The following is a 25049-nucleotide window of genomic DNA, read 5'->3' as shown; positions in this document are numbered from 1 at the left end:
TAGTGAGAAAGGGGGAAAGAGTAGAACAAGTATAGCTATTATTTTTCGAGGATTCAAGAGTGAAAGGGCAGGAATACTGAACCCAGTGATTGGGGAGGCTGTTTGGCAGGAGTGTTCATTCATTCAGCAGATGTTTATTGAGCACCTGCTAGGTGCCAAGCACTCTTCCATGCTGGGAATATAAAAAGTGAAGAAACAAAGTCACTGTTCTAGGCTGGGGGGCGATGGCTCAGACCTGTTAATCCCAAGCACTTTGGGAGGCCAAGGAGGGTGGATTGCTTGAGCACAGGAGTTCAAGACCAGCCTGGGCAACATGGCGAAAGTCCGTCTCTACCAAAAAATGATTTCAAATAAATAAATTACTGTCCTCGTGGAACTTATAAATACGTAGTGTGCGATGATAAATGCTATGGAGAAAAAGCAACACAGATGGAGATCGAGAGGGAGTTGAAATTTGAAATACGGTCATCGGGGAAGGCCTTACTGCAGAGACATGTGAGTGGAGTCCTGAAGGAAATGAAGAGGGAAGGAGTTGTGCTGAGATCTAGGAGGAGGAATATTCCAGGCAGAAGGAAGAGAGGCACAGAGTCTTCAAGGAAGGGGCATGTTGGGCATGTTCACGGGACAGCAAGGAGGCCAGAGTGGGTGGAGCAGAGAGCTCGGGGAGAGGCAGTCAGAGGAAGAACAGGCCAGATGCCATAAGGTCTTGTAGACCTTCGTGGGGACATTGGCCCTGACTCTTTGCAAGATAGTGGGTGACAGGCAGCAGGGAAACTAAGGAGGAGGCTGTTGGCTCGTCATTCGTTCAGCGGACACCTATCATGTGATACTGCTGTGACTAGCTATTGTGTAGTTCCTTTTAAAAAATGTATCATTGGCCGGTGCAGTGGCTCAAGCCTGTAATCCCAGCACTTTGGGAGGCCGAGATGGGCGGATCACGAGGTCAGGAGATCGAGACCATCCTGACTAACACGGTGAAACCGTGTCTCTACTAAAAATACAAAAATTAGCCGGGCGCGGTGGCGGGCGCCTGTAGTCCCAGCGACAGGGGAGGCTGAGGCAGGAGAATGGCGTGAACCCGGGAGGCGGAGCTTGCAGTGAGTGGAGTTCGGGACACCGCACTCCAGCCTGGGAGACAGAGCGAGACCCATCTTGGCTAACACAGTGAAACCCCGTCTCTACTAAAAAATACAAAAAAACTGGCCAGGCGCGGTGGCTTACGCCTGTAATCCCAGCACTTTGGGAGGCCGAGACAGGCGGATCACGAGGTCAGGAGATCGAGACCATCCTGGCTAACACGGTGAAACCCCGTCTCTACTAAAAAAAATACAAAAAACTAGCCGGGCGAGGTGGCGGGCGCCTATAGTCCCAGCTACTCGGTAGGCTGAGGCAGGAGAATGGCGTGAACCCGGGAGGCGGAGCTTGCAGTGAGCTGAGATCCGGCCACCGCACTCCAGCCTGGGTGACAGAGCGAGACTCCGTCTCAAAAAAAAAAAAAAAAAAAAATACAAAAAACTAGCCGGGCGAGGTGGCGGGCGCCTGTAGTCCCAGCTACTCAGGAGGCTGAGGCAGGAGAATGGCGCAAACCCGGGAGGCGGAGCTTGCAGTGAGCTGAGATCCGGCCACTGCACTCCAGCCCGGGCGACAGCGCAAGACTCCGTCTCAAAAAAAAAAAAAAAAAAAAAGTATCATTGGCCTGGCGCAGTGGCTCAAGCCTGTAACCCCAGCACTTTGGGAGGCTGAGACGGGCAGATCACGAAGTCAGGAGATCGAGACCATCCTGGCTAACACGGTGAAACCGCATCTCTCCAAAAAAAAAAAAAAAATACAAAAAACTAGCCGGGCGAGGTGGCGGGCGCCTGTAGTCCCAACCACACGGGAGGCTGAGGCAGGAGAATGGCGTGAACCCGGGAGGCAGAGCTTGCAGTGAGTGGAGATCACGCCACCGCACTCCAGCCGGGGAGACAGAGTGACACTCCGTCTCAAAAAAAAAAAAAATGTATCATTGGCCTGGCGCGGTGGCTCAAGCTTGTAACCCCAGCACTTTGGGAGGCCAAGACTGGCGGATCATGAAGTCAGGAGATCGAGACCATCCTGGCTAACACGGTGAAACCGCATCTCTACTAAAAAAAAAATACAAAAAACTAGCCGGGTGAGGTGGTGGGTGCCTGTAGTCCCAGCTACTTGGGAGGCTGAGGCAGGAGAATGGCCTAAACCCGGGGAGGGGAGCTTGCAGTGAGCTGAGATCCCGCCACTGCACTCCAGCCTGGGCGACAGAGCGAGACTCTTGTCTCAAAAAAAAAAAAAATGTATCATTTTCAGCCAGAGGCAGTGGCTCACACCTTTAATCCCCGCACTTTGGGAGGCCGAGGTGGGCGGATCACCTGAGATTGGGAGCTCTAGACCAGTCTGACCAACATGAGAAAACCTCGTCTCTACTAAAAATACAAAAATTAGCCAGATGTGGTGGCGCATACCTGTAATCCCAGCTACTTGGGAGGCTGAGGCAGGAGAACTGCTTGAACCTGGGAGATGGAGGTTGTGGTGAGCTGAGATCGTGCCATTGTACTCCAGCCTGGGCAACAAGAGCGAAATTCCATCTCAAAAAAAAAAAAATAGGATCATTTTTCACCCTTCTCAGATTATTGTTTTTTGGCATGTTTGTTTGTTGTTGTTTTTTTTTTTTTTTTGAGACAGAGTCTCGCTCTGTTCCCCAGGCTTGTGTGCAGTGGTATAATCTCAGCTCACTGCAAGCTCCGCTTCCTGGGTTCATGCCATTGTCCTGCCTCAGACGCCCGCCACCACACCTGGCTAATTTTTTTGTATTTTTAATAGAGACGGGGTTTCACCATGTTAGCCAGGATGGTCTCAATCTCCTGACCTCAGCGATCCAACCGCCTTGCCCTCCCAAGTGCTGGGATTACAGTTGTGAGCCACCGCGCCCGGCCTTGTTTTGTTTTTGAGACAGTCTCGCTCTCTTGCCCAAGCTGGAGTGCGGTGGCGTGATTTCAGCTCACTATCTCTGCTTCCCAGGTTCAAGTGATTCTCCTGCCTCAGCCTCCAAAATAGGTGGGATTATAGGTATGTGCCACCACGCCTGACTAATTTGTGTATTTTTAGTAGGGACGGTGTTTCTTCATGTTGGCCAGTCTGGTCTCGAACTCCTGGCCTCAGGTGTTCTGCCTGCCTCAGCCTCCCAAAGTGCTGGAATTACAGGTGTGAGCCACGGCACCTGGCCTGTTTGTTTTTGAGACAGAGTGTAGCTCTGTCCACAGGCTGGAATGCAGTGGTAGGGATCACAGCTCACTGCAGCCTCCACCTCCTGAGCTCAATTGATCCTCCCATCTTAGCCTCCCAAAGTCCTAGGATTAAAGGTGTGAGCTGGCCAAATTATTATTAATTATCGTAATTGTTATTAACAGTTTATGCAATAACCTTCAGATCTTTTGCAATGTACATAAAAATGATAGTATACTTAGCCAATGTTTACTATGTATACTAACTCATTTAATCCTCAAAATTGTCTTGGGAGGTAAGCCCTGTTACTATCCCTGTTTTCTAGAAGAGGAAACTGAGAGCCAGAGAAGTTCAGTGTCTTGCCTCAGGTCATTCTGTGTATGCATGAACACATACTTGACAAAAATGACTTGAACTACATGTATTGTCCTCTGATGCAACAGGCTGTCAGGGACATCTTTTCATGATAATATATTAATATATTGAGATTCACCTTTTTTTTGTGTGTGTGTGATGTAGTCTGTCTCTCTGGCCCAGACTGGAGGAGTGCAGTGGCACAATCTCAGCTCACTGCACCCCTCCGCCTCCTGGGTTCAAGCTATTCTTCTGCCTCAGCCTCCCAAATAGCTGGGATTACAGGCACAGCTAATTGTTGTGTTTTTACTAGAGATGGGGTTTCACCATGTTGGCCAGGTTGATCTCAAACTCCTGACCTCAGACGATCTGCCAGTTTCGGCCTCCCAAAGTGCTGGGACTACAGGCATGAGCCAGGGCGCTCAGCCTCACCAATTTTTTTTTACCCTGTTTCCTCTGCTGGTTTTTGGTTTATCCTTTCAGATTTTTTTTCTTTTTTAACATATATATTTTTTTGGCTTTTTTTTTTTTTTTTTTTTTTTTTTGAGACAAGGTCTCACTGTGCAGTGACCCGATTTTGGCTCACTACAGCCTCTGCCTTCACCTCCCTGAGTAGCTGGGACTACCAGGCGCGCCACCATGCCCAGCTAATTTTTGTATTTTCTGGAGAGACAGGGTTACACCATGTTGCCCAGGCTGCTCTCCAACTCCTAGGCTCAAGCGATCTGCCTGCCTCAGCCTCCCAAAGTGCTGGGATTACGGGCATGAGCCACTGCACCCGGCCACGTTTTTCTTTTTTTGTGTAAAACAGAAACATATAGTCAACACTGTCTTCAGCTTTGCTTGTTTTCATTTAATATATGCAGTCTCTATCAGTGTCTAGAGACTGTTCTCATTTTTTTTGTTTTTTTCCTTCCTTTCTTGTTACAGTTTCATAGTCTGTTTTTTTCCTTGTAATATAAATTTATATTTATATATTTTCTTTTTCACTTTTTTTCACAGGTGTTCGAGTCCCGTGGTCTTTCATTATGTATGTGTATAACCGTGTTTTTCAGCCAGTCTCCCTGTTTGAGGACATTGGGATTGCTTCTCATCTTTTGCTATTATTTTTTTATTTTTTATTTTTTTTTGAGATGGAGTCTCGCTCTGTCCCCCAGGCTGGAGTGCGGTGGCGTGATCTCAGCTCACTGCAAGCTCCATCTCCTGGGTTCCCGCCATTCTCCTGCCTCAGCCTCCCAAGTAGCTGGGACTACGGGCGCCCGCCACTGCGCCCGGCTAGTATTTTTGTATTTTTTTTTTTTTTTTTTTTTGAGACGGAGTCTCGCTCTGTCGCCCAGGCTGGAGTGCAGTGGCCGCATCTCAGCTCACTGCAAGCTCCGCCTCCCGGGTCTACGCCATTCTCCTGCCTCAGCCTCCCGAGTAGCTGGGACTACAGGCGCCCGCCACCTCACCCGGCTAGTTTTTTGTATTTTTTAGTAGAGACGGGGTTTCACCGTATTAGCCAGGCTGGTCTCGATCTCCTGACCTTGTGATCTGCCCGTCTCGGCCTCCCAAAGTGCTGGGATTACAGGCTTGAGCCACCGCGCCCGGCCTATTTTTGTATTTTTTAGTAGAGACGGGGTTTCACCGTGTTAGCCAGGATGGTCTCGATCTCCTGACCCGTGATCCACCTGTCTCGGCCTCCCAAAGTGCTGGGATTACAGGCTTGAGCCACCGCGCCCGGCCTCGTCTTTTGCTATTATGAATAGCTGTGTAATTGATATATCCTGCCATGTTAATCATTCCATAATTTTGCCAGTGTGACTGTGTTAGATGCCTAAAAGCCCCCTTCCTCCCTTTTAAAAACAACTTCATAGTGTTCCAGAGAGTGGCTGAAACATAATTTATTGAAGCAGGCCTTTTATGATGTATTGAGTGCCTACTATGTGCCAGACTGTGTGCCTGGTATTCCTCAGAGCTATGTTTTTGAAGGTTTGCTCTGGGCCAGGCACTGTGGTTCATGCCTGTAATCCCAGCACTTTGGGAGGCTGAGGCAGGTGGAACACCTGAGGTCAGGAGTTTGAGACCAGCCTGGCCAACATGGTGAAACCCTGTCTCTACTGAAAATACAAAAATTAGCTGGGCGTGGTGGCGCGTGCCTGTAATCCCAGTTACTTGGGAGGCTGAGGCAGGAGAATCACTTGAACCTGGGAGGTGGAGGTTGCAGTGAGCTGAGATCGCACCACCACACTCCAACCTAGGTGACAGAGCACGACTTCGTCTCAAAAAAAAAAGTTCGCTCTGGTGCCCAGTCCAGAGCATATCCCAGGTGGAGAGAAGGGAAGCACGGAGACCTGTAAGGTGGCTGTTGCACATTCATGTGGGCCATCGTTCAGCAGGTGTTTGTGGTTGGCCCACTCTGTGTAAAGCACTAGAGGTGAGGCTTAGACTTCTGGCTCTGCCTTGGGAGATGTCAGTCTTCCCCAAGTTGCAGCCCCCATGCACACATGCATAAGCCAGAGACAGAGCCTGGAGGGGAGAGGGACTTCAGAAGGCTTTACTGGGGAGGAACAGGCTGGGAAGGAGGGTTGAGCCCTTTGTAGATGTTCGGGTGACAATCTAGCCTGGCCCATCTGCTGGTCCCCTGAGCTTGATCCATCCTCTTCTTTCCCAGGGACAAGCTGACGGCAGCCATGGCGAGTGGCAGTGGGGACAGCGTCACCCGCCGGAGTGTGGCATCACAGTTTTTCACTCAAGAGGAGGGGCCGGGAATCGATGGCATGACCACCTCAGAGAGGGTGAGTGTGGCGGGCAGGGCTTGGAATGAGGAAGCACAGCCCCTGGCTTTGGACAATCTTAGGTGGCAAAGCCCTGGGAGTGCCAAGGGGGCTGGACTGGGCTGGCACTATCCCCTGCCCCTTCCCTTCCTTCCAGGTGGTGGATCTTCTGAACCAGGCGGCGCTGATCACCAATGACTCAAAGATCACAGTGCTCAAACAGGTGAGAGCCCCGGGGGCATCCTGGGCTGAGCAGGTGAAAGGGAGGAGGCTGGGAACCTGAGAAAGAAGACACTAGCAGTAACACCAGTGTCTAAATTTACACACGCAGTGTGTGCTGGCCACAGTGCTCAGTGCAGGCCTCTGCTCTTCTAGTTCTCATGAAAGCTCTGTAAGGCAGGGTAATTTCATCCCTGTTTTATACAGAAAGAAGCAGACCCCAGGGCTTAAATCATTAGCCCAAGGTCACTCTGCTGGGAACTGGCTGAACTAGTACTTGAATCCTGGATTCCAGCTCCAAATCCTACACTCTTCATCATTGCATTTCTTCTCTGCCAGTGTCCAGTCAGAGAAGGTGACTGGAGGTGGGGCAGACATGCCTGTCACCAGACAATGATGACCCAGTATGGGCAGGGCTGGGATGGAGAAGGAATCCCAGGTGGGCTCTGGGAGCCCAGAGGGAGATCCTGACCCAGCCTAGGGATGAGGAGTCAGGGAGGACTTTTGAACCAAATCCTGGAGGATAAAAGGAGAGAAGTATACCAAATTAGAGAGACAGAGCATCTCTTTTATTTATTTATTTTGAGACAGAGTCTTGCTGTGTTGCCCAGGCTGGAGTGCCATGGCATGATCCCTGCTCACTGCAACTCCTGCCTCCCCGGTTCAAGCGATTCTCCTGACTCAACCTCCTGAGTAGCTGGGATTATAGGCACCTGCCACCATGCCTGGCTAATTTTTGTGGTTTTAGTAGAGACGTGTTTCACCGTGTTGACCAGGCTGGTCTCAAACTCCTGAGCTCAAGTGGTCCACCCACCTTGGCCCCCCAAAGTGTTTGGGATTACAGGCACGAGCCACCGTGCCCAGCTGAGAGAGGGAGAGCATGTCAAGCTGAGGACACAGAAGTGTGTGCAAAGGCAGAAGACAACATGGGGCACTTTAGGCTGGGCATGGTTCAGAGCAGGAGTTGGAGTTTAGAGACTGGCGAGGTTAGCATGCCTGTGTGATAACCCGTTTGGCTCCTTGATCAGCGTGTAGCCTTGTGGAGTAGCCCCACCTCCGAGGTGGAGTGGATGTACCTGGTGCCTCCCCCATGGGTGGTCATGAGGCCGTTTAGCAATAGTAGCTTGAGTTGTAGCAGCCAGGTCCTGTGCCAGCTCTTTGCTTATTGGAGGATGTCCATGAGAAGGGCTTATTCCAAAGAGTCTGGCCAGCACAAGGGCTTCAGGAGTTGGGTTCTCACTGTGAAGATGTTTGCTGAATCATGGCAATGCGAACTGGGGAGCAGAAGCAGGAGAGTGGGGAGAACTGATGGACAGGTGGAAGGAGGCCAAACCTTAGGAAGGCCTGAGCCCTGGGGCATTTCCCTCTTTTATTCAGCCCCCTCCTGTGTCATGTCCTCACTATCTACCAGGACCTGTGCCTTGTAGGATCTCATTCTGGCCTCCTGATATCCCTTTTGAGTTGATGTTTAAGAGTCTCATTTTATAGATGAGCAAACTGAGTGTCAGAGACCATGCCCAGGGCATAGCACCCTTGGTAGGGAGCAGCAGAGCCAGGCATTGAGATGAGTGTATCTGCTGCCTAGCCCTCTGCTGTCTTCCCCTCTACTCTCCTGTCTGTATTAGTTGGCCCCTGGTTTTATATGGTTATTCTTCCTCCCCACCCCCACTCTCCTTCCAGGTCCAGGAGCTGATCATCAACAAAGACCCCACACTACTGGACAACTTCCTGGACGTGAGTGACTGACAGAAGATAAAGGGGTGTGGTGTACGGGAAACGGGATGTGGATCCTAGTGTAGCCCTGATCCACTTTCTCTCTGACATTGGCAGGAGATCATCGCATTCCAAGCAGACAAGTCAATCGAAGTGCGAAAATTTGTCATCGGCTTCATCGAGGAGGCATGGTATGGGGTGAGGCAGGGAGGCCCGGGAGCATTCTCACTGGAGGCAGCCTTCAGCTCCTGGCCTGGCCTGGAGGCCACCACTGAGAGGCCGGCCCTCTGCTTCCCAGACCCTTTCTCTCTCTCTTGCACACTGATTCCCCAGTAAATACTTAGTAAGATCGAAACCCTGGGGTCATCTGTGATTCCTCTGGTTCTTTTTTTTTTTTTTTTTTTTTTTTTGAGACAGAGTCTCGCCTGTCGCCCGGGCTGGAGTGCGGTGGCCGGATCTCAGCTCACTGCAAGCTCCACCTCCCGGGTTTATGCCATTCTCCTGCCTCAGCCTCCCGAGTAGCTGGGACTACAGGCGCCAGCCACCTCGCCTGGCTAGCTTTTTGTATTTTTTTAGTAGAGACGGGGTTTCACCGTGTTAGCCAGGATGGTCTCGAACTCCTGACCTCGTGATCTGCCCATCTCCGCCTCCCAAAGTGCTGGGATTACAGGCTTGAGCCACCACACCCGGCGATTCCTCTGGTTCTTCCACACTTCACATCTACATTGTCACTAAGGACTGTGGGCTCCACTTTGAGAATATCTGCAGCATCTGACCATTTGTCAGTCGCTTCCTCTACCACTACACAGGCCCAAGCCACCCTTCCCGCCTACCTGACGACTTCAGTGGTCTCTCTCTGGCTCCCTTGCTTCTTTTTCTTTTTAGTTAAATTCATATAGCAAAACTAGCTTTTTTTTTAAATCTTTTTTTTTTTTTTTTTTGAGATGGAGTCTTGCTCAACTGTTGTCCAGGCTGGAGTGCCGTGGCGCAATCTCGGCTCACTGCAACCTCCTACTTCCGGGTTCAAGCGATTCTCCTGCCTCAGCCTCCCAAGTAGCTGAGATTACAGGCATGCACCACCACGCCCAGTTTATTTTTGAATTTTTAGTAGAGACGGGGTTTCCCCGTGTTGGCCAGGCTGGTCTCAAACTCCTGACCTCAGGTGATCCACCTGCCTCAACCTCCCAAAGTGTTGGGACTACAGGCGTGAGCCACTGCGCCCTTTTTCTTTTTTTTTTTTTTTTTTTTTTTTGAGACTGAGTTTTGCTCTGTTGTCCAGGCTGGAGTGCAGTGGTGCGATCTTGGCTCATTATAACCTCCACCTCCTAGGCTCAAGAGATTCTTGTGCCTCAGCCTCCTGAGTAGCTGGGATTACAGGTGCCCGCCACCATGCCTGGCTAATTTTTGTATTTTTATTAAAGATGGGGTTTTGCCATGTTGGCCAGGCCGGTCTCGAACTCGTGACCTCAAGTAATTGGCCCACGTCGGCCTCCCAGAGTGCTGGGATTACAGACATGAGCCACTGCGCCCAGCAAAAATCAGCTGTTTTAAACTGAACAAGTTAGTGGCATTTAGCATATTCACAATCTAGTTCCAAAGCATTTCATTCTCCAAAGAGGAATCACCATACTCATTTCCCACTTCTCCTCTTGTACTCGGCAGCCAGAGTGATGCTGTTAAATGTAAATCAATCTTGGCACACCCCTGCTCTCAGACTCCAACTGGCTCATCAGCTTACTTAGGTGGAAACCCAAACCCTCACCTTGGCTTCATCTCACTCCTGGCCCTGTCTCCCCTGCTCCTCAGAAGTCACTGTTGGATTTCGCAGCCTGTCTGCTTGCTGTGCCTGCTAGGGTCCCTCGTCCCCAGGTTGCCGCCTGGCTCACCCCCTCCCTTCCCTCAGGTCTCTTCCTCAGAAAGCCCTTCCTGCCCACTCCCATGCAGCCCCACGTCTCGGGCACCTCGCCTTCAGTGTTCGTTACAGTGTTCCTCACTCATTGAAATGACCTTGATTCTTCCCGCAAAATACCAGCTCTTTGAGGACAGGGCTTGACTTTTTCTGTCTTGCTCACCACTTTGTCCCCACTACCTGCCTGGAGCAATGTTGTCACCTAGTAGGGGCTGACTACGTATTTGTCGCACACGTGAATGAGTGGAACATAACGGTCACCACGTGAACGCGTACTGTGCCCTAGGCTGTGTTAGATCCTTTCCCGTGTTATCCTCGTAATCTTTATGGCAGCCTCGATGGATACTGTGGTTATCCTCTATTTACAGAAAGGGAAACAGGCTCAGAATGGTAAAGTGACTTGTTCAAGCTGGTCACTTAGTGATTTGTTCATTAAACATTTACTGGATGCTTTGTGACTGAGAGGAAGTAGAATAGCTGCTGTGTATTAAATATTTTTGTTTGTAACGCACTGTACTAAATGCTTGAGCAGCTTCGTTATTCATAGTACTATGGATCAGTTGTTTGATCCTTTAACTGAAGAGAAGACAGGCTCAGAGAGGTGAAGTGAATTTTCTTAAAGTCATACAGCCAGAATGCGGCAAGGCTGGGATTTTATTTATTTATTATTTTTTTGAGATGGAATCTCACTCTGTCACCCAGACTGGAGTGCAGTGGCGCAATCTTGGCTCACTGCAACCTCTGCCTCCTGAGTCAAGTGATTGTCCTGCCTCAGCCCCCCGAGTAGCTGAGATTACAGGTGCCTGCCACCACACCCAGCTAATTTTGTTTGTTGTTGTTGTTTTGTTTTTGTTTTTGTTTTGAGATGGAATTTTGCTCTTGTTGCCCAGGCTGGAGTGCAATGGCGCAATCTCGGCTCATTGCAACCTCCGCCACCCAGGTTCAAGCGATTCTCCTGCCTCAGCCTCCCAAGCACCTGGAGTTACAGGCGCCCGCCACCAGGCCCGGCTAATTTTGTATTTTTAGTAGAGATGGGATTTCACTATGTTGGTCAGGCTGGTCTCAAACTCCTGACGTTAGGTGACCCACCTGCCTCAGCCTCTCAAAGTGCTAGGATTACAGGTATGAGCCATCGCGCCTGGCCAAGGCTGGGATTTTAACTCATGTCTGCAATGCCAGAGCCCAAATACCCTATCTTCCCATTTACTGGGAGAATTCATGATAAATTTTCTGAATTTGTAAAAAGTCCATTCAGCAAATATATACCACGTGACTGCTGTTGTACCAGGCATCCGTGTTAGACTGTAGTATAGCGGTGAGCAAAAACGTATTATTCCTGCCTTCATGTAGCTGACAGCTAAGTTTGATACTTTTTGACTGATTTAATTAATATTTCACATTGTAATGTATGCTGTGAAAATTCTGTGCTGAGCTTCTGTTTATTCATTGAACAAACATTTATTGGAGGCCCTTCATTTTTTTCTTCAACGAAAATGACCCTGCTGGGGTTATTGCTAAGCTAGGAAAGGGTCCCCACTTTTTGAGCCCTCGGACTGAGGCAAGCAAAACTAGTGATTACAGAAAACAAAGTGCTTTAAAGTAGCCATGGCTGGTGTTTACTGAAGGCTTTCTGCATGTCAGGCACTCTTCTAAGCACTTTACATGTATTGTTGCAATTTTCCCAAAAAATTGCATAAACAATTGAGATACATACTATTATTCTAAATTAGGTGAAGTCACTTGTCCCAGTTCACACAGTTGTCTACCCCTACTGTCCCTTCTGTGAACAGCAGGCCCCTGAGAGAGCAAAGGAGTTGGGGTTGCAGGACCAGTCTAGATAGAGGTTCAGGGACAGCTCAGTCTGGAGGCGCCAGGCACCGTTCCCAGTTTCTGGATGTGCCATTCCGGTCCCCTGAGACAGGCCCCTGATTTCTCTTCCCTCCTGAACCTCAGGCTCCTCCCACCTGCTCTAAGACCACACCTTGACCTCACCCCTTTTTCCTCCATCCCTCAGCAAGCGAGACATTGAGTTGCTGCTGAAACTCATTGCAAACCTCAACATGCTCTTGAGGGACGAGAATGTGAACGTGGTGAAGAAGGCCATCCTCACCATGACCCAACTTTACAAGGTGGCCCTGCAGGTGAGAGTGCCTTCCCACGCAGGACCATCCTGCCTGATAGGTCTTGTTGACAGACTAATATGTTGGGGTTCAAAACCAGCATCCGAGCATACTCTTTATGGGCAAGATGTGCTGTTGTTCTGTGGGAACAGATAACAGAGAGCTAATGTTGTCTCCTGGGTCAGGAAGTTGCACTTAACTTCTGGTCCTTCCATTGACCATCCATTTATTCACTCAGTAGACATTCCCTGGACAGTAGAGCATGTCCTCTGTGATGCTAGGCTAGTGATGCTGGGGACACAGCAGTGACCAAGACAGCTTACTGCCTTCCCAGTGCTCATAACCCAAGGAGGGAGGTAGACCTTAATGAATGAATCACATAACTATTGATTATGGAGTGTGATAGGAAAAGAACACTCTATGGTGTGATGTACATTAGCATTAATAAAATGAATGAATCCATTTAATCACCACCACCTTGTGAAGTCAGCATTGTTACTCCTTTACCTTAAAATGTGCGCCTTCATCACACTGAGTGATCACTGTCTGCATCCCCATGAGGGCAGGGCAAGGCCTGGCAACTACTCAGTCCTGTCTCCAGCATCACCCAGCACTGGGCTAGGACAGAGTTGGAACTCAGTAACTGTTAACCAAATGAATGTATTCATCATTCATGGTTCTCTGCGTATCGGTGGAGGGTGTTGGTGATTGATGCGTTGTCTTCACCTTTTTGTCCCTTCCATTCCTTCCTGGCCTGCTGGCAGTGGATGGTGAAGTCACGGGTCATTAGCGAGCTGCAAGAGGCCTGCTGGGACATGGTATCTGCCATGGCAGGGGACATCATCTTACTGTTGGACTCTGACAATGACGGCATCCGCACCCATGCCATCAAGTTTGTGGAGGGCCTCATTGTCACCCTGTCACCCCGCATGGCTGACTCGGAGATACCCCGACGCCAGGAGCATGATATCAGCCTGGACCGCATCCCTCGTGACCACCCCTACATCCAGTACAGTGAGTGCTTCCTTCAGCTGCTGCCCCTTACAACCCTGCACCAGTTTCCTCTCCTTCACACCCCTCCCTCTCTCCCCCTTGTCTTTCTTGGTTTTAAATTTCTGGAACAGTGTGCGCAGTCGCTAAGAGCCCTGATGGAGGTTCAGATCCCAACTGCACTGCTTACTCATCATGAACTTGGGCGAGTTGCTTGTCTCTGTGCTTCATTTTCCTTTCTGTAAATTGGAGACGATAGCGTAGTCCCACTCTCACAGGTTTGTAGTGAAGTTCCATGAGTGTGAGCCAATCAATGCACTAGTTTTATGGTTTTCTTTTTTCTTTTTTTTTTTTTTTGAGTCGAAGTCTTCCTTTGTTGCCCAGGCTGAAGTGCAGTGGCGCAATCTTAACTCACTGCAACCTCCGCCTCCTGGGTTCCAGCGATTCTTCTGCCTCAGCCTCCCAAGTAGCTGGGACTACAGGAGCCCGCCACCACACCCAGCCAGTTTTTTTAAAAATTATTTTTAGTAGAGGCGGGGTTTCACCGTATTGGCCAGGCTGGTCTCAAACTCCTGACTTTGTGATCCACCTGCCTTGGCCTCCCAAAGTGCTGGGATTACAGGCATGAGCCACCCCGCCTAGCAGTTTTATGGTTTTCTTACCTGCAAATTATAAAAGTAGAACATAGGCCAGGCGTGGTGGCTCATGCCCCAGCATTTTGAGAGGCTGAGGCGGGCAGATCACTTGAGGTCAGGAGTTTGAGACCACCCCTGCCAACATAGTGAAACCCCTTATCTACTAAAAATACAAAAATTAGCCAGGCATGGTGGCGGGCACCTGTAATCCCAGCTACTTGGTAGGCTAAGGCATGAGAATCGCTTGAACCCGGGAGGCAGAGGTTGCAGTGAGCCGAGATTGTGCCACTGCACTCCAGCCTGGGTGACAGAACGAGACTGTCTCAAAAAAAGCGTAGTATATATACACTTGGTGTCAAGCAATATGGGTGAGTATAAAGGAATAATGTTCCCTCCTTCAGTTCTGCTTTCCAGAGATAAACGCTGGTAAGAGTGTTATGTTTCCTTCCAGATCTTTCCTGTGCAGGTGTAGGTATTTGTATGTGTATATGCACAGTGTCTGCGTTTGTTTGCTTTTCTGTTTGCAAAAACGAGGCCATGCTTTGTGTTTTCATTTGAGAGACATTAAAGTATAGTAGCTTGTGTCTGACACGTAGCCTATTTTCCCTTGTCTCTGAGCCTGATTCCTCATTGGTAAATTGGGGATCATTATTATGGCATCTAATTTAGGATGTAGGTATGAGCATTTGGTGAATTAATATGGCTGGAATAGTAAACATTCCGTAAATATTAGCTATTCTTATGTATTGTCTGACAGCCTTTTTGACTTAATAGTGTCAGTGACATGTTTCCCCATGAGAATCATGTTCAGTTGCTATACCATATTCCATAGTATAGTTACATTACATTCTTCTAAGCAATGCTCTCTTGATGGTCATTTAGATTTTTAATTCACTATTTTAAATAACGTGGCATTGAAATCAAAACTACAATGAAATATCGTCTCACCCCAGTTAAATAACTTTTATCAAAAAGACGGAACATAACAAATGCTGGCGAGGATGTCGAGAAAGGAAACACTTGTACACTGTTGGTGGAAATGTCACTTACTACAGCCTAAAAATTGTTTGGAGTTTGGAGGTTGGAGGTTCCTCAGAAAATTTGAAGTTGAGCTACCATATGATCTAGCAATCCCACTGCTGGATATGTACCCGAAATAAAGGAAATCAGTGTATCAAAAAGATACCTGCACTCCCATATTTATTGTAGCACTAGTCACAATAGCCAAGACTTTGGAGCAAACTAAATGTTCATCAACAGATGAATAAAGAAAATGTGGTACTCATACACAATTGAGTACTATTCAGCCATAAAAAAGAGGAGATCCTGTCATTTGTAACAACATGGATGGAAGTAGAAGTCATGAAGTGAAATAAGCCAGGCGCCGAAAGACAGCTTTGCATGTTCTCACTTACTTGTGAGAGCTAGAAATGAAAACAGTTGAACTCATGGAGACAGACAGTAGAATGATGGTTACCAGAGGCTGAAAAGCGTTATGGGTGGCTGGGAAGGAAGTGGGAATGGTTAATGGGTACAAAAAAATAATTAGAACAAATAAGATCTCGTATTTGATAGCCAGGCATGGTGGCATGTGCCTGTGGTCTCAGTCTGGGTGGCAGAGGTTGCAGTGAGCCGGGATCGTGCCACTGCTTTCCACCCTGGGCGACACAGTGAGACCCCATCTTGGGGGAAAAAAAAAAGATCTAGTATTTGTTAGCACAACGGGGTAACTATGCTGACAAATAATCGTACATTTTAAAATAATTGAAATAGTATAATTGGATTGTGTCTAACAAAACAGATAAATGCTTGTGATGGATACCCCAGTTACCCTGATGTGATAATTATGCATTGCATGCCTGTATCAAAATCTCATGTACCCCATAATTATTTACACCTACTATATAACCATTAATATTTTTTCAGTTAAAAAGATATGGCCGGGCCCGGATTACGGGCTCGCGCCTGTAATCCCAGCACTTTGGGAGGCCATGGCAGGCAAATCATGAGGTCAGGAGATCGAGACCATCCTGGCTAACACGGTGAAACCCCGTCTCTACTAAAAATACAAAAAATCAGCCGGGTGTGGTGGCGGGCACCTGTGGTCCCAGCTACTCGGGAGGCTGAGGCAGGAGAATGGCATGAACCCGGGAGGCGGAGCTTGCAGTGAGCTAAGATCACGCCACCGCACTCCAGCCTGGGCGACAGAGCGAGACTCTGTCTCAAAAAAAAGGTGTATATGGCATTCATTATGTTTCTGTATAGGAAAAGTCTGGAAAGATACCCACCAAAGTTTTAAGCATTAATTTTGGGGACTGTATTGAGGGGAGTGGTGCCACAAGGGACTTTGAGTTGTGTGTATATACACATATATTCTAGTCTTTCACTATTGCAAACCCATGCTTTGAACATCTTTATAACTTAATTTTTTTTTTTTTTTTTTTTAATACGGTGTCTCACTCTGTCGCTCAGGCTGGAGTGTAGTGGTGTGATCTCGGCTCAATGAAACCTCCATCTCCTGGGTTCAAGCGATTCTCCTGCCTCAGCCTCCAAAGTAGCTGGGATTACAGGCACAGGCCTCCATGCCTGGGCTAATTTTTTGTACTTTTAGTAGAGATGGGGTTTTACCATGTTGGCCAGGCTGGTCTTGAACTCCTGACGTCAAGTGATCCGCCTGCCTTGACCTCCCAAAGTGCTGGAATTACATGCATAAGCCTCCACGCCCAGCCCCTTGTAACTAAATTTTTATACTCATTAATAGTCTCATAGAACTAATCAACTACCGCATTTTCTGTTTTTCCCGCCATTCATAGACATCCAGGTACCAGGATCTGTCTTTCCTTTTAGTCCCAAAAGCTGCTGTCTCCAGAGGCCTGGGAAAAAGAATCCCACTGACTAGTTCTCCTCTCTGTCTCTTAGACGTACTATGGGAAGAGGGCAAGGCAGCCTTGGAGCAGCTGCTTAAGTTCATGGTGCACCCTGCCATCTCTTCCATCAACCTGACAACAGCGCTGGGCTCCCTCGCCAATATCGCCCGCCAGAGACCCATGTTCATGTCTGAGGTGATCCAGGCCTATGAAACTCTGCATGGTAGGTCAGCGCTCTCCCCCTGCCTTCTCTTCACTGGCCAGGCCACTCTTTCTGTGGTTTTTTTTTTTTTTTTTTGAGACGGAGTCTCGCTCTGTCACCAGGCTGGGGTGTGCAGTGGCGCAATCTTGGCTCATTGCAACCTCCGCCTCCTGGGTTCCAGCGATTCTCCTGCCTCAGCCTCCCGAGTAGCTGGGATTATAGGACGCACCACCACACCCAGCTGATTTTTTTTTACTTTTAGTACAGACGGGGTTTCACCATGTTGGCCAGAGTGGTCTCGATCTCTTGACCTCGTGATTCTCCTGCCTCGACCTCCTAAAGTGCTGGGATTACAGGCGTGAGCCACTGCACCTGACCTCAACCTGCCTATTCTTGAAGAAACGTATCTTGGTGGTGGACCTTGAGCGCTAGTCATCCATCTGGCAGGCCTGAGATTCTCCAGATTAGACAGGAATCTTTTGGCATGCGACAAAACTTGATTCAGGACTGGTTTTAATATTGAGGCATGTGGGGGTGAAATGACATGATGTCTGTGAAATATTTTCAAATATTCCAGTCCTCCCCTGCCACCAAAAGGGAGGATAGATGTTCTAAGATTAGCGAAATGGTGATGGGTACACAGAGACTCATATTATTTTCTCTGTTTTGTGCACAAATGAAAACCGAGAAGTCTGGGGTGTACAGGTCGTGGATCTGCGTCTCTCCATCTCTCGGCTCTTTGTTTCTCCATTTTAGTTTCACTCTCTGGTCCTTTCCTTAGGGTAGCAAAGATGGCCCCCCATAGTTCATGGCTCCCATTCGGTTCACTTAGCAACACCATGGGAAAGAGAGTGTCTCCTTCCCAACCATTCCAGCAGAAGTCCAAGGGCTGACGGTCATTGTTTCTGATTGGCTGAGCAGAGATTATGAGCCAATCTCTGAGCCAATAATAGTGGCCGAGGGAATGTGGTGTTCTCACTGGCCCCAGGTCTCATGCCCACTCGGAAGGAGACTGGAAAAGGGGGGTTTCCCTCAACGGAGAAAGAGAGTGTTGTTGGCTGAGGAAGGGGCAGTGGATGCTAGGCAGGCAGAATTACAGGCATCCTTTTTCCCTGTGGAACAGGGGAGTCTCACTTATCAGGGTGACCATTAGAAAGTCATCCTAGTAGCAGGGAGACCAGCGGTGAGCTGTTGCAGCAGTTCGGTTGGGAGTTTCTGGAGGTGAAAGTGGTGATTATAACCCTCCCCAAGCGAAGCATATGTGAATTTCCAGACCAGAGATGGAGGAAGACGAAACTGTATGTGTTTACTAAAAGAGAGGGTGAGTTTTTCTCTTTAAGATTGATACTGATGGAGACCCCCAGGATTTTAAGCATCAGCTTGTAAGGTGGAAAGCCACATGTTAGATCTGAGGGTGAAGGAGCTTTTCTAGTAGATGCCTGCAAGACCACTGCCCAAGTTTGAGGTTGAGAATTAGGACTGGCAGCATGCCATGAGATCTGTCCGCAAGACACAGCTCCTGCCGCTTTCTTCACAGCCAACCTGCCCCCGACGCTGGCCAAATCGCAGGTGAGCAGCGTGCGGAAGAATCTGAAGCTGCACCTGTTGAGTGTGCTGAAGCACCCGGCCTCCTTGGAGTTCCAGGCCCAGATCACCACCCTGCTGGTGGACCTGGGCACACCTCAAGCTGAGATTGCCCGCAACATGCCGAGCAGCAAGGACACCCGCAAGCGGCCCCGCGATGATTCGGACTCCACACTCAAGAAGATGAAGCTGGGTGAGGGGCTGGTGGGGCGGGGCAGGCAGACCATGCTGAAATGTTTCATTATTTACCTTAAACTATGCTGAATTTATATTTACTAAGATTATGTTATAGATTATATTATGTGGGCCAGGCACAGTGGCTCAAACCTGTAATCCCAGCACTTTGGGAGGCCGAGGCGGGTGGATCATGAGTCAGGAGATCGAGACCATCCTAGCTAACACGGTGAAACCCCGTCTCTACTAAAAATGCAAAAAATTAGCCGGGCATGGTGGTGGGTGCCTGTAGTCCCAGCTGCTCGGGAGGCTGAGGCAGGAGAATGGCATGAACCCAGGAGGTGGAGCTTGCAGTGAGCCGAGATTGCACCACTGCACTCCAGGCTGGGCAACAGAGCGAGACTCCCTCTCAAAAATAAATAAATAAATACATACATACATAAATAAGGAATTAGGCTGGGCGCAGTGGCTCATGCCTGTAATCCGAGCACTTTGGAGGCCAAGGCATATGCGTCACCTGAAGTTAAGAGTTCGACACCAGCCTGGCCAACCTGGAAAACCCTGTCTCTACTAATAATACAAAAATTAGCTGGGTGTGGTGGTGCACGCCTGTAATCCCAGCTACTCCAGAGGCTGAGACAGGAGAATCACTTGAACCTGGGAGGCAGAAGTTGCAGTAAGCTGAGATCATGCCATTGCACTCCAGCCTGGGTGACAAGAGTGTAACTCCGTCTCAAAAAACAAAAAAAAAAGGCCGGGCGCGGTGGCTCAAGCCTGTAATCCCAGCACTTTGGGAGGCCGACACGGGCGGATCACGAGGTCAGGAGTTCGAGACCATCCTGGCTAACATGGTGAAAGCCCGTCTCTACTAAAAAAAATACAAAAAACTAGCTGGGCGTGGTGGCGGGTGCCTGTAGTCCCAGCTACTCGGGAGGCTGAGGCGGGAGAATGGCGTAAACCCCGGAGGCAGAGCTTGCAGTGAGCTGAGATCCTGCCACTGCACTCCAGCCTGGGCGACAGAGCGAGACTCTGTCTAAAAAAAAAAAAAAAAGGGAGGGGGAAATTGCCAGGCACAGTGGCTCATGCCTGTAATCCCAGCACTTCAGGAGGCTGAGTCCGGTGGATCCCCTGAGGTCAGGAGTTCGAAATAGGCCTGGCTAACATGGTGAAACCCTGTCTCTACTAAAAATACAAAAATTAGCCAGGCATGGTGGTGCGTGCCTGTAGTCGCTGCTACTCGGGAGGCTGAGGCAGGAGAATTGCTTGAACCGGGAGGCAGAGGTTGTGGTGAGCCAGGACTGCACCATTGCACTCCATTCTGAGTGACAGAGCAAGACTCTGTCTCCAAAAAAAAAAAAAAAAAAAAAAGAGTGAAGTAGAGATCTTACTATCTTTTTTCATAATTAAGTAAGTATACTAAGCAGCAGCGTATTCGGTACCTTGAGTTGTTTTCATTTAGTTTCATTTACTTTAATCTCGGAGTTCTTTCTACATCTACACATAGAAATCTACCTCATCCTTTTTTTTTGGAGACAGTCTTGTTCTGTTGCCCAGGCTGGAGTGTAGTGGCGCAATCTGGGCTCACCGCAGCCTCCGCCTCCCAGGTACAAGCGTTTCTTATGCCTCAGCTTCCTGAGTAATTGGTACTACAGGCGTGTGCCACCACGCCCGGCTAATTTTTGTGTTTGTTTCTTTTTTTTTTTTTTTTTTTGAAGATGGAGTTTTACTCTTGTTAGCCAGGCTGGAGTACAATGGTGCGATCTCGGCTCACTGCAACTTCTGCCTCCCAGGTTCAGGCAATTCTCCTGCCTCAGCCTCCCAAGTAGATGGGATTACAGGCATGCACCACCATACCCAGCTAATTTTGTATTTTTAGTAGAGCCAGGGTTTCACCGTGTTGGCCAGGCTGGTCTTGAACTCCTGACCTCAAGTGATCTGCCTGCCTTGGCTTCCCAAAGTGCTGAGATTACAGGCCTGAGCCAGTACCCCCGACCAGGGTTTGTGTATTTAAAGTTATATTTTACCCAGTAACTTTATCTTTGTTTCCTTTTTTTTTTTTTTTTTTTTTTTTGAGACAGTCTCGTTCTGTCAAAAAGGCTGGAGTGCAGTGCCCTGATCTTGGTTCACTGCAACCTTTGCCTCCCAAGTTTAAGAGATTCTCCCTGCTCTGCCTCCCGAGCAGTTGGGACTACAGGCGTGCACCATCATGTTCCATTAATTTTTTTGCATTTTTAGTAGAGACGGAGTTTCACCATGTTGGCCAGGCTAGTCTCAAACTCCTGACCTCAAGCAATCCACTCCCCTCGGCCTCCCAGAGTGCTGGGATTATAGACGTGAGCCACCACACCCAGCCTCTTTCTGTTTCTTTAAGCTTTTTATTTTGAAATAATTTTGAATTTACAGACAAGTTATAAAAATAGTACTAAAAACTGTGTACTCTTATGAGGCATGGACCACACATTGCGTTCAGTTGGCATCTCCTGAATTAGTTCCTCAGCCTTCCTTTGTGTCTCGTGACATTGACATTGTTAAGAGTCCAAGACAGTTGTTTGGTGGAATGCCCTTCATTTGGGTTTGCTCTTGCCTCGTGATTGGAGTCAGGTTAGGTATTTTTGGCAGGAACGCTACAGAAACGATCCCCTGGTTGCCTCAGTGCATGGGATCAGGAGGCACATGGTGTCCCATTGTTGGAGATGTTAACTGTGAACACTTGGTTAAGATAGTATCAACCAGCTTTCTCTAGTGTCAAGTGCCATTTTTCTCTTTGTCAGTAATAAGCTGGGGGAGATACCTGAAACTTGAAACTATGTAAAATACATGTTTCTCTTTAAACGTTCACCCAGTGGTTTTTTTGGTTTTTTTGGTGTTTTTTTTTTTTTTGAGAGGGGGTCTCACTCTGTTACCCAGGCTGGAGTGCAGTGGCATGATCTCAGCTCACTGCAAGCTCCGCCTCCCAGGTTCACACCATTCTCCTGCCTCAGCCTTCCGAGTAGCTGGGACTACAGGTGGCTAATTTTTTGTATTTTTTTTAGTAGGGATGGGGTTTCACTGTGTTGACCAGGATGGTCTCGATCTCCTGACCTTGTGATCTGCCTGCCTCGGCCTCCCAAAGTGCTGGGATTACAGGCGTGAGCCACCGTGCCCGGCCTCACCCAGTGGTTTTTTTTTTTGTTGTTTTTTGTTTTTTGAGACGGAGTCTCGCTCTGTCGCCCAGGCTGGAGTGCAGTGGCGCGATCTCGGCTCACTGCAAGCTCCGCCTCCTGGGTTTACGCCATTCTCCTGCCTCAGCCTCCTGAGTAGCTGGGACTACAGGCGCCCGCCACCGCGCCCGGCTAATTTTTTGTATTTTTAGTAGAGACGGGGTTTCACCGTGGTCTCTATCTCCTGACCTTGTGATCTGCCCGCCTCGGCCTCCCAAAGTGCTGGGATTACAGGCGTGAGCCACCGCGCCCGGCCACCCAGTGGTTTTAACATCCAATGATGATTATTGCCTGAGTCTATTATTCTGTCTTGGCTCCAAAGAGATTTTCCTTCTACATTTATTAGTTGACATTCTGCTGTAAGGAAGGACTTTCTCTTCTTCCCACTTATTATCAGGAATAAGTTGTTTTGAGCATTACACTTACTTACTAGCATGACAAGATGTTCTAGATTCCTCTTGTACTGTCTTTGCACCAGCCCTGGAATCATTCTTTCTTTCTAAGGAGCCCTGGTTTCCTTTAAGTGAGGAATAGTTTCAGAAATCAAGGTCTAAGTACCAGGTGTGCCCTTAGCTACTGAGTATACATTCTTGATAGCCATTGCCAAAGTGCCTTCTAAACAACTGCACAAGGCCAGGCGCCGTGGCTCACGCCTATAATCCCAGCACTTTGGGAGGCTGAGGCAGGTGGATCACCTGATGTCAGAAGTTTGAGACCAGCCTGGCCAACATGGTGAAACCCCATCTCTACTAAAAATACAAAAAAATTAGCTGGGCCTGGTAGCGCATGCCTGTAATCCCAGTTACTTGGGAGGCTGAGGCAGGAGAATCACTTGAACCTGGGAGGCGGAGGTTGCAGTGAGCCGAAATCATGCCACTGCACTGCGGCCTCAGCAACAGAGCAAGACTGTCTCAAAACACAGTAATAATAATCTTTTCCTAGAGCTCAGCATGATAAGCTGCAGGGGTGTGGCTTACTCCCATTTCCCAGATCAGGAGAACTGAGGCCCAGAATGAGTCAGGTAGTTGCCCAGGGTCATACAGTGCTTTGGTGCCAGAGGCAGAGCTGCAGCCTGGATCTTCATCCGCTGTTTGCAGAGGCTGACTAGAGGCAGGGACCACCTGGGCGCCCCGGGAGGATGGAGGGCCTGCTGCTCTCTCTATAGCCAGCATCTTGTTCTTTTCCCTTATCCCAGAGCCCAACCTGGGGGAGGACGATGAGGACAAGGACTTGGAGCCAGGCCCATCAGGGACCTCGAAGGCCTCAGCCCAGATCTCCAGCCAGTCAGACACGGACATCACAGCTGAGTTCCTGCAGCCTCTGCTGACGCCTGATAATGTGGCCAATCTGGTGAGGATGAGTGAGGAGTGTTTTCCCCTGGAGCAGGAAGGAAGGATCTCCTCCGTCTTTCTCCTGCCTCCACTTCACACTGTCTACCTCCAGAGTACCCTCCTAATTTATAAAGAAAAGGGGTTTAATTGGTTTACAGTTCTGCAGGCTGTATAGGAAGTGTGGTGCTGGCATCTGCTTCACTTCTGGGGAAATTTCAGGAAGCTTCCAATCGTAGTGAAAGGTGAAGGGGTGCAGGCATCTCATGTGGCAGAGCAGGAGCAAGTGAGAGGGAGTGTTTTGGGGCAGGGAGGTGCCACACACTTTTAAATGACCAGATCTTGTGAGGACTTGTGTCCTGAAGACAGCACCAAGCCATGAGGGATCCCCCCCACGATCCAAACACCCCCGACCAGGCCCCACCTCCAGCATCGGGGATTGCAATTCAACATGAGATTTGGGAAGGAAAAAATACCCAAACTACATCAGTGAGCCTCAGGCCTGGGTATGCAGCCCGCTTCTGATCGTCCTCCACTGAGATGTCCCAGAAGCACCTCAGACTCACACGGCAGATCTGCACTTTTCCACTTTCTCCCCACGCTTCTCTGCAGGCCCCACCTAGTTCCCAAACCAGAAACTGGGAGTGAACCTCTTTTCCTTCTCTCCCTAATCCTTGCCCTCTTTTCCACCCCTGCAGCACTTGCCCTGGGCCAGGCCCACCCTTTTCACCTGAAGCCCAACCCTCACTTGCTACCTGGCTCCAACTTCCTTCAAGTAAAATTTAAGTTCCCCTTGCCTTAGTCAGCCATCTTTGATCTGGCTTCTATTAACTTGTTCTACCTTTTGTCTTTTTTTTTTTTTTTTGAGGCGGAGTCTTGCTTTGTCGCCCAGGCTGGAGTGCAATGGCACGATCTTGGCTCACTGTAACCTCCGCCTCCTGGGTTCAAGCTATTCTCTTGCCTCAGCCTCCCGAATAGCTGGAATTACCGGCGCCCACCTCTGCACCCAGCTAATTTTTGTGTTTTTAGTAGAGACAGGGTTTCACCGTGTTGGTCATGCTGGTCTCAAACTCCTGACCTCAGGTGATCTGCCCACCACGGCCTCCCAAAGTGCTGGGATCACAGGCATGAGCCACCACGCCCGGCCATTCTACCTTTTGTCTTATCACATGCTAGGAATTGACCTTTTTAGTTTTGCCATGAAGTTGCTCCTCACCATTTATAAAAATGCCTGCTATTCGTAGTATAAAATACCATATGTCCGTAATGTCCCCCTTTTTTGTTGCTACTACTATGTGCAATCTTGCAAAATATTTGCTTGTTTTCAGTCATCTCAAAAGAACTAGCTCTTTGTTTTGTTCATATTCTTTTGGCACTTTTTCTGTTTTATTTCTGTTGCCTTTATTTCTTCCCTGCTACTTTATTTGAATGTTTTTCCCCATGGTTTTAAGTGATTGGCTCATGAATTTTTAGTCTTCTTTTCCAATGTAAGCAAGCATTTAAGGATTTGATTTTCCATCTAAGTACTATTTTAGCTGCATTCCATACATTTTAATTTATAGTAGTTTCATTATCTTTCTGTTCTAATTAGTTATTACTTAGAGTGTGCATTTAAAGTTCACTGTGTAGCCTTGGCAACATAGCAAGACCCTGTCTCTACAAAAATAAAAATAAAAAAATTAGCTGGGCGTAGTGGCGTGTACCTATGATCCCAGCCACAGGAGAGGCTGAAGCAGGAGAATTGCTTGAGCCCAGGAATTT

General features: G+C 48.7%; 1 protein-coding gene across 5 annotated transcripts in view; it reads left to right on the top strand.

Annotated features, from left to right (window-relative positions):
• Nucleotides 1-25049, top strand: part of SYMPK (symplekin scaffold protein) — a 50615-nt gene that overhangs the window by 4147 nt on the left and 21419 nt on the right. For 3 of the 5 annotated variants that reach the window (XM_045381106.3, XM_074023921.1, XM_074023920.1), the window contains exons 2-11: nucleotides 4594-4621; nucleotides 6245-6368; nucleotides 6505-6570; nucleotides 8247-8300; nucleotides 8397-8470; nucleotides 12203-12329; nucleotides 13073-13322; nucleotides 16853-17023; nucleotides 18540-18779; nucleotides 23156-23310. In XM_045381106.3, coding sequence (XP_045237041.1) covers nucleotides 4620-4621; nucleotides 6245-6368; nucleotides 6505-6570; nucleotides 8247-8300; nucleotides 8397-8470; nucleotides 12203-12329; nucleotides 13073-13322; nucleotides 16853-17023; nucleotides 18540-18779; nucleotides 23156-23310 — 1263 coding nt within the window. In that variant the 5' untranslated portion in view covers nucleotides 4594-4619. The remainder of the gene's footprint in view (nucleotides 1-4593; nucleotides 4622-6244; nucleotides 6369-6504; nucleotides 6571-8246; nucleotides 8301-8396; nucleotides 8471-12202; nucleotides 12330-13072; nucleotides 13323-16852; nucleotides 17024-18539; nucleotides 18780-23155; nucleotides 23311-25049) is intronic. The other 2 variants (XM_045381108.3, XM_074023922.1) reach the window with 1 other exon arrangement.

Source organism: Macaca fascicularis, chromosome 19 (assembly GCF_037993035.2).
Source record: "Macaca fascicularis isolate 582-1 chromosome 19, T2T-MFA8v1.1".
Classification (NCBI taxonomy): Eukaryota; Metazoa; Chordata; class Mammalia; order Primates; family Cercopithecidae; genus Macaca; species Macaca fascicularis.
This window is presented reverse-complemented; position numbering and strand designations above follow the sequence as displayed.